This window comes from Marmota monax, unplaced genomic scaffold (genome assembly GCF_021218885.2).
Source record: "Marmota monax isolate L192 unplaced genomic scaffold, Marmota_monax_Labrador192_F-V1.1 WCK01_AAM20220418_F8-fsc00114, whole genome shotgun sequence".
Lineage (NCBI taxonomy): Eukaryota > Metazoa > Chordata > Mammalia > Rodentia > Sciuridae > Marmota > Marmota monax.
Genome location: NW_026694943.1, coordinates 5269873 through 5284296, shown reverse-complemented (window position 1 = coordinate 5284296; position 14424 = coordinate 5269873). Strand labels below are relative to the sequence as shown.

The 14424-nt window shown below is 37.8% G+C and overlaps 1 protein-coding gene across 14 annotated transcripts in view; it reads left to right on the top strand.

Moving 5' to 3' along the window:
• The window catches only part of Syne1 (spectrin repeat containing nuclear envelope protein 1), a 428383-nt gene that overhangs the window by 206098 nt on the left and 207861 nt on the right, over window positions 1-14424 (top strand). For all 14 annotated transcript variants that reach the window (XM_058573624.1, XM_058573630.1, XM_058573631.1 and 11 more), the window contains 5 exons: window positions 1850-2159; window positions 3527-3691; window positions 6918-7274; window positions 11064-11200; window positions 11716-11893. In XM_058573624.1, coding sequence (XP_058429607.1) covers window positions 1850-2159; window positions 3527-3691; window positions 6918-7274; window positions 11064-11200; window positions 11716-11893 — 1147 coding nt within the window. The remainder of the gene's footprint in view (window positions 1-1849; window positions 2160-3526; window positions 3692-6917; window positions 7275-11063; window positions 11201-11715; window positions 11894-14424) is intronic.

Sequence of the window (14424 nt, the reverse complement as noted above, 5' to 3'; positions counted from 1 at the left end):
TTAATTTAAATGAAAAGGAAAGGAAGGAAAGAAGGAAGTCCCTGTACCAGATGCTGAAGAAGTAGAGAAGAGCTTGTTACACTAAGTGTGCTGTGGGGTGGTTGGGGTGCACTGGTGGTATTTAAGATAAATAATATAAAATAATAATATAATATATAATTAATAACCTGATTAACTTGTTGGAAAAATGACCATAAATCAGTATTATACTAAAACACAACCCAGGATCTATATTCTAAAGGTTATATATACTCAAGAAACGGGTGCTGAATATGGTCAGGTCATAGCAAATGGATGAACAGAAGATTAAAGTTCATCACAAAACAAATCGAAAACCACTGTTGCTCTCCACTGTTGTGCAAACAATAAGCCATGGTTATGCCTCAAATTTGGGTGGTTTTTTTTTTTTTTTTTTTTTGCTTTTTCCTTTGACAAGAGGCATAGCTGGTGATTCTCAAAGTGAACAGGAGCTTGTATCTTCTTGGTCATAGGTTCTACTCAGCAAAGAAAAAAACATAGGTCCTGTCGGGTTTTTCTTAGTCCATAGTAGATAGCTGGAACATAATCTAGACTTCCCAATGCTTGACAATGGACTAGCTTCATGAAATTTAATAGGAATGTGAGTGAATGTATTTCAGATGCAGGTGTTTGAATAAAATGATAAATACAAGAAGGAAAATTAGATTTTTGACTCCACTTCTTCAGCAAGAAATTAAATTTGACACCTATGTACTGAGGAGAAGAAGTAATGTTTTAATTAATATATTAACATAATGAAAACAAAATAATTTTTGCCGTCCCTGAGCTCAGAGGCTACATTCTGGAAAACTGAGTCAGCTTGTGTTACTAAGAGGTTTCAAAAGACACTGTGATACTGTAGAAAAATGCAGGTCTGGGTGGCTTCCGGAAAGGTGACATTGATTTGGACTTGAAGGTGTATATGCTGAGGTTCTTACTGAAGCAATGGCGGCAGTTTGAGCAAATGCTGGAATTTTATTAAGTGGTCCTAGGGTTGATTCAGGGAGGCTGGGGAAGTCACTGAGGATGACTTTAGAATAGCTTGTGGGGCTGGGGTTTACACTAGTGGTAAAGCACTTGCTTAATATGCATGAGGCCCTGATTTCATCCTTAGCACCACAAAAAGAGAGAAAGTGAGAGAATGGTCTGTGAAGCTCATTGATGGAGGGCTTTTCTAAATGCCAGTCTGGAGAGCCTTTTATTTGATTTTCTGGAGAACTAGTACCAGGCAATTATATTAGTGACTATATTTCTTATAAATACATTGAACCTTCATTTTTTTTTCCACACATGTAACATAGAAGCACTGACTATTTGTGTGTATGTGTGTGTGTGTGGGGGGGGTGTTCCTAAATGAAAATCAATCTAATGCTATTTTTTACCCAGGAAGAATACCTTGAGTTTTGATATCTAACCAACAGACAATTACTATCTGATTTTAATAAGATAAACTAAACCCAAGGATATTAGCAATTGATACATACTACCTAGGATTTAACTGATGTTTCAGCTCTGAGTTTTCACAACATAACATGTAAATTTAGATGTTCATTTAAGACAATTAGAAGTTGTTAAAAAAAAAATCTCCCGATGTGTGTATGACTATAGCTTCTTACTTCAAATTTTAGCACAGATTTACTTGGTTTAAAGGAACTGTGCTCTGGGTTTGATGGATCAGAAAAGCAGGTTTCTATCTGTGCTCAAAAGCGACATTATCATCACTTACAGTGGTGTTCAATCAAATAGTTTACATGGAATAGTGACTTTGTGATTGGGTTTGGGTGGTATTAACAAGGCAACTCATTCTCACGACACGTGCCATTCATTCCAGCACTCTGGAGTCTGTGATTAGCCAATGGAATGACTATCTAGAGAAGAAAAGCCAGTTGGAGCAGTGGATGGAATCCATGGATCAAAAAGTAGAACAGCCCTTACAGCTGCAGCCAGGGCTGAAAGAGAAATTTTCTCTGCTGGATCACTTCCAGTCCATCGTGTCGGAGGCGGAAGATCATGCCGGAGCGCTACACCACCTGGCCGCCAAGTCCAGAGAGCTCTACGAGAAGACACAGGATGAGTCTTTCAAGGAGACAGTTCACAAGGAGCTGAAGACACAGTTCCATGACATAACCACTGTGGCCAAGGTTAGTGTAAGGTTAGCCAAGAGACAGCTTCAAGCTCAGGTGCAGGATAACTGTGGATTAAATTACTGGAGAATTGGCTGCTCTGTGATGGCTTGTGTGTTTAGTAGCTAATAGAACAAAAGGATCCTTTCGTACCTGGGAATGCCATGTCTTTTTTTCTTTCTAATTTTGGGATTATTCTGTATTTTTTGACCTATGTGTTGTAGTCGAGTCATCTTCATTCTTTGTAAAGTCAGTGTTTAAATTTTTTTTTAGCTCGGCACAATGGTAATCCTAGACCAGGAGGCTGAAGCAGTAGGATTGCAAGTTTGAGGCAAGCCTCAGCCACGTAGCCAGGCAGCAATTTAGTGAGGCCTAAGCAACTTAGTGAGACCCTATTTCAAAATAAAAAACTTAAAGTTCTAGGAATGTAGCTCAGTTGTAAAGTGTCCCTGGGTTCAATCCTAGCACCAAAAACTAAATGAATGAATGAATGAATAAATAAATAAATAAATAATTTCTTGTTCTCTTGACTGTTGCATTAAATGCAATTTTACTTACTTCCCAGGTATTAGTTATATAAAAAGTATTATGTTCATTTCTTAATAAACACTGAATTTCTCTGTTCTCCAAAATATAGGCTACTTTGTGTATTATAAATATTTTTCAATTTTTTACATGAAACTTTATTTTAATCTGTGATTTTTCTTTTGTGCATTTGTGAATGCTATAAAAATTAACAAAGAATTTTGTTTGATTTTGGAAGTCTGTCTTATTGATACTACAGCTATTAAGATAGATATTTATTCTTCTTTACTTTTATCTGGGTAATGATTAAGACATATGACTCTGGTTTCAGAAAACCCTGAGTTTGAATTGTGACTGACACTGTTGGGATGTGTGACATTGGGCATGCTTCTTAACCTCTGTAAGCTTGAGTAACCTTTCCTGTGTAATGAAGATAGTGATGTGTCCCCATCACAGGGCTGTATGAGGATCTGGTGGGCTAATGCAGTTAAAGAATGCTATTTGTCAAGCTAATCTGAGTGTGCTTCAATAATAAGAACAGGTATTCTAGTAACTGATTAAGTGGGTTGCTAGGGGTTTAGGCCAACATTTATTAAGCATAGATTCTTAGCCAAGCTACAAAAGAGCAAACTTATAGAAAAAATGGTTGTTTCCTCAAAGCAGTTCAGTTCAGGCTTTGAGAGTTTGGTGTTTTGTTTTTTTTTTTTAAGATAGCAAACTCGGAGAAAATTTAGGAATAAAAATGAAGTCTTCTGAGATATGTTAAGAAACTTCTATCAGGCCTATCATCTTATGTGATTTCATGTTCTTAATAAAAATTACAGCTAAAGTGGCCTTTTTTTTTTTTTTTTGTCTGCCAGGAAAAATTGAGGAAAGTGGAAGAGATTGTGAAAGACCATCTCATGTACTTGGATGCCGTCCAGGAGTTCACCGATTGGCTCCACTCGGCAAAGGAAGAACTTCACCGGTGGTCAGACATGTCTGGGGACTCATCAGCCGTCCAGAAAAAGTTATCAAAAATTAAGGTCAGAAAATGGACAGATATCATACCACACTGTTCCATGGGTTCTTGAGTGCAGACAGCCTACTTGGGATAAGGATTGGGTGGATAAGATTCTGTTGTTGAAAGTGTCTCCTGGTTTTGGTTGGTATTTTTTGTTTTACACCTCAGTCATTCTAAACATAGATGAGATTTTTTTAAAAAATGATTTGAAAGACTTTAAACTAGTGAGCAAAATGTAATATTACCTCTGTGTATTTCTGTGTGCAAATGTTCTTATTGCTATCCTATGAGAGTCTAAGAAGCGGATGCCAGCCTGCTGGGCTGGCAAAACCAACGTGATGAGAACTCACGCTGCTTCATGTAGTGCAGGCTCAGGATCAGAGACCAGGGCTGATCCTGCCTCTCCTGATTTTCTAGCTGTGTCTTTAGACAAGTTACTTTGAGAAATGTCCTCAAATTTCTTAATTGGTTAAAAAAGAAGAAGAAAATGGAACCTGCCTCACATAGTTGTCTTAGGGACTAATTAGATGATGCATATAAAACATTTGTTATCCTGCATAGCACACAGAGCATATTCAATAAGAAAATCCAGTGATTTGACAAATTGGCTATGGGGTGACAAGGTGGGAAGGGTCAGGGTGAAGGTCAAATCTTTATCTAGAGTTAATAGAGCTGTTGCCCCCTAGGACAAATTGGTGCATGAACAGGAGCCTGGTCGTAGAAGGGGAGACAAGAGGAATTCAAGGAGGTACAGATGGAATGTGAACTGCCATGTGGGAGTAAAGCCTAGAAGGCAGTAGAATGAATATTCAGGAAGCTGGGCTGAAGACAGTGTGGGAAACTGGGAGCCTACAGCTGGGAGTTGAAGTCCCCAGAGTGGGTGAAACCAACTCCAGTGTATGTGGCAAAGAGAATACTAGCCACAGAACCAAAGTCTGGGTACTACCAAGGCTTCAGGGGCCATAGAACAAAAGAAGTTTAAAGGGAGAAAGAAAAGGAGAGGAGACGTAATCATAAGCAGGGGAGTAGGGGGCCGTGGTATCACCAAGAGCCCATTGGAGGAGCTATCACTATCGCAGATGCAGCAAGAGGCTGCCATTAAGAAAAAGGCTGAAGAGAGCCTGCTGGATTGGACAGCTGGACTCTGGCACCCACCCTGAGAGCCATTTCCACAGCAAGGCAAGGTGAGAAACCAGATCATGTGATTTAGGAGTGAATGGCAGGTATGAAGAAGAACTACTAAAGGTGAACTAATGTTTTGAAAAGTTAGTTTGAAAAAGTAAGATAACCCTTTGACAAAGGCTGCCTTTTGGATCACAAAAGGCTCACTGGCTCTCTTTCCCTCTCTCTTAAAAAAGGCATTACAAAAATGCTTCCAAAAACATAGGAAATACAGAAGGAATTGGCAGAAAGCAACTGGGATTTGGGAAGGAGAAAATGAAGCCTGTCAGAGACTGGCCCTCAGAAGGTCAGGTCGGGCCTCAGTGTAGGTGGGTGTGCGGTTCAAGAGACCTCAGAGGAAATAAAGCAGCTCCTCTGTCCTTGGGTGCCATGGCCAGCCCATTCCTGGAGTCACCACCTAGAAGAGCAACTCCGAGGCCCAGTGTGTACCAGATGAAGGCGTGAATGCACATGTGTGTATGTGCAGGTACTGCTTTTAAAGGACCCAAATACCAGACAAGAAGATGTACTTACAAACCATTCCAAAAGACTTTATAATAAGGTGTCCTTATTCAAAATCTGGATGAGCACATTGGTGATTGCAAATATTGAAATGACCCACTTTTCATGCCAAAGAAAACGGGTATAATGCCATAGAATATCTTAGGAAAACTATTTTTGATAGTTGACATTCTCTGAACTCCAAATTTGAAATTGCTTACAAAAGCAAATTATTGTAAGTTTTTAAATCTATGTGTTAGACATAGCATTTTTAAATTTTCCTTTATTGAATCACTATTTATTATACACACTGATAAACAGAAATAGGTTTTAGAATCTCTCGCCAAGAAAGGCCAATTATATATGTTAAATGCTGTCTGTAAAGACACATTTACACATGTATAAAAATCATCTTTCATGTGATTGTGCTTTGGACTATTGCATAACTAAGCACTTTCAAATGATCTATGCTGAAATATGGCCCTGTTGCATGTAATTGTGAGAAGATAGATTTATTTCAAGCTAACTAAATTAAATGCAAACTATGCTATACTGACTAGATAAGACATGCTTTATGCTTAACAATTTATGAAGCATGCATAATATTTAACTGCAAATTTTATTTGTTAATTACTAATTGATTTTCTCCTTGAAGATTTTGTCCCTAATAATTATTTTTGTCTTCTATGTAATGCAAGAATGAAGTCATGATTTTCTATTAATGGAAACAAAATCTTGGCATTAGCAATAGATATGTAAATATATAAATACTGGATGATTTATATATTTGAGTATATATGAATACTAGTTTTAAAACTCTAGTCAAAAAACTCTCTTCTCAGAAAGAAATGCCACTATTTATCTATTTAACAGTGCATATCTGAATCTTATTGTACTTTAGAGTATTCATGCATTAAGACTGTAAACTATATCTAGATAGTTAAATTTCTAGTAAGATTCTTTTAAAGGTGAAAATGACAGCAATAAATGATCCCAATCTAGAGGTCATTTAAAACTTTCCATTAAGCCAAGTCTGTAAAGTTTTCATTTTAGTTGCTATAAAATGTTTGCTGAAGGTTCTGAAGTATTTGCAGTTGAGTGAGGCTCATTGTTTTTCTCTGGTGGGTCAGCTTGATTCCTGGTACAACAGCAATGTGATTTAAGCCACCAGCTTGTGGAAGAAGGTGGAAATGGAATAGAGCAGAACACAGTTCTGCCACACATGTTCGTCCACTTAGCAAAAGTATGGATTCAATTATTTGCAGGAGCTGTACACCACGGGCCCATATTTAAATCACTATCAAAACATTTCCATATACTTAAACAATGCCTGAATTCACGGTGCCTGTTTAGTCTGTTTCAGGATGTTACGGCTTCCTGGGTTATTCTGCCACAAGCCTGGGCACTCTCAGTGCCAATTCCCTGCTAATATAACTTGGGAATGGGTGCATGTGTGGATTCTGGTTCCTTGTGCACACTTGCTCAAACTTCCTAGCAGGACAGCATTCCCCTCTGCACACATTTGAAAACTTGCAGCCCAAGTGACTCACAGCCTCCTTGGTTTCCATGGCGATATTCCATTACAGGAGCTGATAGATTCCAGAGAGATTGGTGCAGGCCGCCTGAGCAGAGTGGAGTCGCTGGCCCCTGAAGTGAAACAGAACACAGCTGCCAGTGGGTGTGAGCTCATGCAGACGGAGATGCAGGCCCTGCGCAGCGACTGGAAGCAGTGGGAAGACAGTGTGCTCCAAACGCGGAGCAGCCTGGAGAACCTGGTCAGTCAAATGGCCCTTTCGGAGCAGGAGTTCTCAGGCCAGGTGGCCCAACTGGAGCAGGCCCTGGAGCAGTTCGGTGCCCTTCTGAAAACCTGGGCTGAGCAGTTAGCCCTCCTGGAAGGCAAGAACACGGACAAGGAGATAGTGGAATCCTGGCACAAAGGACAAGTAAGTTGGTTTCTGGTTTTTCATTGGTGGTTATGCTAAATAAATAAATAAATAAAAATTTAAAGAATTCTGGTTTTTTGGCTCTTAGGATTGCTAAAAAGAAAAGTCTTCACTAACTTAAACCATGCAATATTCAGACTTGGAAGAAGTATTTATCTAAATAAAATGGCCAAGTCTGATCTTTTTCCTTTTCTCACAAATCAAACTTTGGTAAAAAATTAACATGTCGGGGAGAAGAAGCTATGTTTCCTGTATAAAACATTATAACTAAATGGAGACATTTTTCTTCCCGGTGTATGGTGTAAGAGCGTGTAATCCTGTATGAGGCACTCAGTCTGAAAAATGGCCTGTGGGCAGAGGCATAAATAGACAGAGTCATACTGTTTTCCTGCCAGTTAACCATTGCAAACAACTCAACAATTGAGTTTATAGATTTGAAGACACATTTAGTAGTCTACTAGAGCACAACTAATGGTTTTGACCCTGATTAGCTCTCCTCTGTGTGGTTTTGACAGCTGTACTTGAAATTAGCCTGTTAACACACGCTAACCCCACTCTTCTGTCAGGCTCCGGGTCGCCTTCCTGTTGTTTTTTTTTTGTTTTTTTTTTTTTTAAAACAAATGGCATCTCTTTTAAAATGTGAGAAAGAGAAGCAGGAAAGGAATAGAGAAGAATGGGAAGCAGCTCAAAATCCGCTCCTTTTCTGTGACTGTTCAGACTTAACTTTGAAAGCCTCTTCAATATTTGTAGTTTTATAATGCTCTGAATCATGGCTGGCCTTACAAGGAAGTCTAGTGAAGTAAACTTCTCTGCTTCTATTTATGTTACAATCATTTCAAAATAGCTTGGACGAGTAAGAAAGTCATGTCGTATTTCAAGCATTGTCTTTGTTTTAAATCAAGCAGTTGAAGCAAGTAAGACTCACCAGAAATTAAACTTCATAATCATCTCTTTATTCTAGTTTGTTTATAATGTTTCTAAGTGTTATGGTTTTGTTTTGGAGGTTTGGTTTTTTTTTTTTTTTGATGCCTTTTTTGACCTTTAGATTTGTGCAACAGAATGAAGCATAATAGTAATCCATTCAGCAGAACAAGGAAAAAGAAGTTGTAATTGCTCTATGTGATCTGATAGGAACATATCAATTATATTGTTTTGATTCCTTTTTATGCCCTTTTCTTTCCATTCTTGTTCCATTTACTATTATTTATTACACTGATACTATTACTGGAAAAATAAATGACAGATATAAAAATACATATGATAATGCAACAGTAATTGTGGGTTTTCAGTTTTACTAACAAAGATGACAGCCCTCTGCTTAGTTCTGTATCTACCTTTGGCTCCAGAGCTAATGTTTTTGAGGACAATAGAACATTAACAGACATTCATATCTTATTTCTAATAATAACATTTTACTTAAAAGTGGAAATAATACTTCGATTATGATGAATGTGTAGGAAGATGTTTGTAAAACAGATTTTCTAGGGTTCTTATGTCATCGTTTTGCTGTGAGACCTCGTTATTGCTGACAATGACAATAATCACAAACCTTCTCAAGTATTTCACATAAGTAAATAGTGGTATTCAAGAAATCCTTTAAAACATAAAACCAAGTATCAATAAAATATATAATACAGTGTTGCAACATATCATGTTCATTGTGTTTGCAAAACTCATTGATTTAAAAATATATTGGTTTGCTAGTGTTGGAAATAACAGCATTTTTCTTTAGCTGTACAAAGAGGAAATGCAATTTGAAATTTACCTGACTCAGATATAACTTGATGCAGTATTTATGTAATCAGAGGTTCTACTGGAAAATTTAAATTAAGCGTGAAAGCATGGACTTTTTTTTTTTTTTTTTTTTTTTTGGTGGTGCTAGGGATTGAACCCAGGGCCTTGTGTATATACAAGGCAAGCCCTCTACCAACTGAGCTATATCCCCAGCCAGCATGAACATTTTTTAAATGTGAAGTTTTAGCCAAAGATTTTCACTTTTCATGTCACCCAATATATAAGTGGCTGACTTGAATCTCAATGTTCTTGCTTTTTTTTTTTTTGCTAGGTGGTAATTTTTTTTAGTTCTTACAATATTCTCCCTTACATAAAATGTGAACATTTGGAGTTTCAGAGAGAAACTGGTTACTTCTGTGAATTTTGTAAATAAAAATGTTTTGAACGCTCTAGTCCAGTCACTGAGCTAAATAAAGAGTGGACAAACCAAGAGAACCCGATCCCTGCGCTCATGTCCACAGTTCAGGTGAAAAGACAAATAGGACAAAATCAGTGGGGACCCTCGTTGTAACAAGTGCCCATGAGGTGCTGCGTATCCTCAGATGAGAAATCCCAGGAGGCAGGAAGGAGTGCAGAGCATCCCTAGAGGAGCGGGGAGCTGAGCTGAATCCTAAGGTCTGAGTACAACTTGACTAGATAGGAAGGTGGGGGGACAGCCCCAAGATGCAGACTTTTACAAAGAGGTAACAAAATCTGGGAAAGGAAACCAGAGAACAGGAATGAAATTAGTAGTACATTGTGAATTTCCAGAATGAAATGATGAAGATGTAAAAGGAGTGAGTGATTGAAGGGACTCAGGTGCAACCAGAGCATCGCTGTCATGGAGTGGGAGGAGGGGACAGATGTGGGAAAGGCCAAGATGATCCTTAGACATCTCATGCACAGCAGGGGGAAGACAGTGGTACCTTTTACCAGGATGAGGCTGCAGCCTAGACCTGGTCTGTTGATGAGGGATGCGATTTCTCTACAGATCTGGATCATCTCAGTAAATATCTTTGTATAAAAATATCATCTGGGCCATCTCAATAAATATCTCTGAGGATCATAAGAGTAACAGCAACACTATTTGAGTCATTACTCATCTGTCGGTCCTTCCTCCTTAACTTATTTTAGCTTTTTATTCTTCATAACCACTATCCACTTAGTCTCATCTAAATATCCAGGAATCATTTTCCCACTAATTTTGCTAATTAGGCGTCTATCAGTATGCCAGGAATTGTGATAAGTATTTGACACTCATGAGCTCATTTGCTCCTGTGACAGCCCTATAAGAGGAATGCTGTAATTGCAAATCATCCTGCATTACCAGGTGACCATGGTTTTGATTTCAGAGTTGTACTCATCAAGCCCTGAGACTTTATTTTGGATTAAGTACACACAGTACTGTGACTTTCCACATCTCTCTCTCATCAATTGAATTATGAAGTCTTCCTTTATTTATTGGAGGAAAGGTACCCAAGAATCCAGGAAAATGCTGGACACATAATAGACTCTAAGAATGAAACTAGGAGATGAATGAACTGCTAGTTTAGTTAGATAGACCTATGGATTATAAAGAATTCTGAATGTCAATTAATTGTATATACTCCATAAAATCAATTACTACATATATTGCTAATCTAAAATAAGTGTTGCTTTCTTCAAACTGATCTTTCTTTACCTTTAAATAATATACACATCCCCTAATGATCTAGCCAGACCATTTTTAATAATTTAGGATATTTTTTCTTTTTCTTATCTCAATTTGAGTCATTTGACCAAAAGCTTAAGTAAGCTTTTGACTATTTTACATTTGATGCTGAAGTATATATTTGTGGCTAGAAAAGAATACAGGTGGGGTCCTATAAATATACCTCACTTCTTTACTGAATTTATTATATTATTTTGTTCCTCACTAATAATTTATATTATTTAAATCACTAATAATGATTTGTGCATACATAATGTGAGGATATGGAAATTGCCTAATTTAAATGCTTGTTTTTTCTCTCTTAGGAAATCCTAGATGATCTACAAAAAGCAGAGCCCACAACCGAGGATCTCAAGTCTCAGCTTAATGAACTTTGTCGATTTTCCAGAGACCTGAGTACTTACAGTGGGAAAGTTTCTGGCTTGATTAAAGAATATAACTGGTGAGCAAGAACCTTCCAGGTGTTCAAAATATTTTGTTTTTATTTTCTCTAATGTCTCACTATACTGCCTGGGCTGGTCTTAAATTCCTGGCTCTCAAGAGATCCTCCTGCCTTAGCCTCAGGAGGAGGTGGGACAACAGGTACCATCACCATCTCAGCTTCAATATTTTTATACAAAGTTAGAGCTAAACTGAGCATGGTGGCACATGCTTGTAGTCCCAGGTACTATATTCCAACTGAGGTGGAAGATCACATGAGCTCATGAGTTTAAGATCAGCCTGGACAATATAGTGAGACCCCATCTCAAAAAAGAGAAAAAAAAAGTAAAGAAGAAAGAGGAAACTTAGACCAAGTAGAAGCTATTTTAAGTGTGATTTCAATAATAATTTTAGTTAAGCATAAAATATATTACTAAAAGAAATAAATGTATATTCTAAGAACTCATTTCTATCAAATATTATTTTAATCAATTTTATCATTTTCCTTTTCATTCAATTTTTAAATCACTTTTTCAGTCTTTGTTTGCAAGCATCCAAGGGCTGCCAGAATAAAGAACAGATTTTGCAGCAAAGGTTTAGAAAAGCCTTCCGGGATTTCCAGCAGTGGTTGGTTAATGCAAAGATCACTACCGCCAAATGTTTTGATATACCTCAGAATATTAGTGAAGTGACGACAAGTCTTCAGAAAATACAGGTAAGAATTTATCTGTTAATTCTAACAAGAGTGGTTAATTAGAAACGTGCCTTGCATATGAAAGTTTTGCTTAACAAAATCAAATTTCAAATAAGTGCTTGACTTGAAACAAGGGAAAAGAAACTAGTCCATTTATATTCATAAATGCATGCTATTTTATGTATTAATGAGAGGTTAGGAGATAATCAAAGCTCTTGTATGCAATGAGCAATGAGCCTGTACATTCCAAGTGGATTTTTGCATTCAATTTTCACTCCAACCACATTAGGAACTGTGAGGTTCTTATGGTTCTTATTTCCAATATACAAATAGGGTCAAAGAGTTTTAATGAAGTCACAGAGCTGATGTGTAAAACAGCAAGAGTTACAGCTGGATTTTGCTTAAGTTTGGAGGGTTTTTTTTCCTAGTCTTCCTTCATCTAACTTCAACTTTGTGGTGCCATCTCACACTCCACCTTCAACCCCAACATTTTTTATACACAGTAACATTGTGTTTCATACTTTTGCATGTCTGATTTTTCTGATTACAAACAGTCTTGAGTGATTGCTTATGAAATTTGAGTGTTTTTTTTCCGCCCAGAGAGGGCATATGTACGTAGAAAACCATGTGTAAGTGCCCACAGATGAAGTTTCTTTGCTGGAAGCAATCTCTTAAGTAGTACTGTGCTGCAGTCTGGCTGGGCACAAAATCACGAGCCACTCAAGCAGGAACAAACTTTATTTTTGAAACTGCCGCCAATGCCCCGTGTGCTTCCGGGAAGATTGCCGACCGACCCACGCGGTGTTCTCCCGGACCCCAACAGGAAGTCCCTCCTCCGGAATTCCCTCCTACCGCACTTCCCCAACCAATGGGAACTCTCCAGGAGTCCCATAGCAGGCCGAGGTGGACAGCAGGAGTCTAATATCCATATGAATGCAAATCTTAACATAATCATATCATCTCAATGGCTTGCTGGCATCACCTTTCAACCAAAAATGCCATGCATCATATTACTTTGCTTTGGCTCTTAGCAGTACTGTCCATATACATTTGACTTTTTAATTTTTTTGTTCATAATATAATGAGATAACTCTTGCTTTGAAAACTTTCCCCATTGAAAATTCTTCCAGTTTTTCTCCAAGCCTAGGGAGTAGAATCTTCAAGCATCAATTACCAACTTGCCTGTGCTGGAGAAACTCAGTACAATTTTTGAGGCCAGGCTTTTCTCTGACCCAGTCCCATGGATGGGGGTAGTACCTCCATTAAAACAGTTGTTCTGGTAAGGTTCTATATAAGTTCGTTTTTCATGACTATAATGATATGCCTGAGGTAGGCTACTTTGTAAATAAAAGAGGTTTATTGTGCTCACAGTTCTGAAGGTTCATGGTCACGGCAGTGGTGTCAGCTCAGCTCTATGTGAGGATCTCATGGCAATGGCACCACAATGGCAGGAGCACATGGAAGAACAAGAGACTTTATCATCAGACAGGAAACCAAAGAGACTAGGAAGAAGCCAGGCTTGTCCCTTAAGAATAATCTTCTTCTGAAAACTAACTCTGGATCCCAAGAGAACAAACTGAATTTCCCCAAGGCCTGTCCCCAGGGACCTAAGTACTTTGCAGTAGGCTCACCTCCTAATATTGCCACACCAAGGTTCAAGCTTCCAATACAGGATCCTTGGAAGACAAACTACACCCAAATTATAACAAGCCTCTTTCATCAATGTCTGCAGTACAGAACATCCTTGCTTCTGTTTCTTGCTAGAATAAATAACCTTGAGCTTATGCTTTCCATGTCTTTTCCATTGCATAAAATATTATGCAACATTTTCACCTGAAAATGTCAATGGCTATTTACTGTATAATGTAGAGTTTTTGTTTATTTAGGATGAGATTCCCTCCTTGGATCCAGCCACATCATGGGAAAAGTACGTGCTGTGGCCACACTGTTGAGTTACTCTTGGCATTATGCCATTGACTTGTCCTTCATAAAGACAATCCTATAAATTACTCTGCTGTTCTCTTTTTATAAACTGCTAATAATGGTGCCATTTACTCCATGTAACAGTGTTTACTTCATTAAGATTCCCAGGGAAATTCATCTGCTGTTTCTTTCTAGGAACAGCTGTGCTTCTGCTGAGCAGATGGTTTGTATTGCACAGGTCCTGAGTCCAGTCCTGTACCTGGTTGGTTGTGTTTACTCTTGTTTTGGAAGCTAGGATACTCAGAGTCAAAGTCATAATCAAGCTCCACCAATTACACAGAACTACAGGGCATTATTTTGTAAAATAAACTTACCAGAGATTATTTTGCAACTCTTATTTTCTCCTGATCCTCATTTCTTCTCGTTTATTTTTTTTTTATTTAATAGTTTATAAGATATCTCACAACCTTTTTGGAATAAGCCAGAATTTATATTAATAAATAAAATACCTTACAACTTAACTATTAAAGGAAGACCTAGGTTACTTAGCATATGAAAGTAGTTTATTTCTTCTCTTCACACTAAGAAATACATGGAAAAAAAAATCAAAGAATTTTAAAATATAGCAT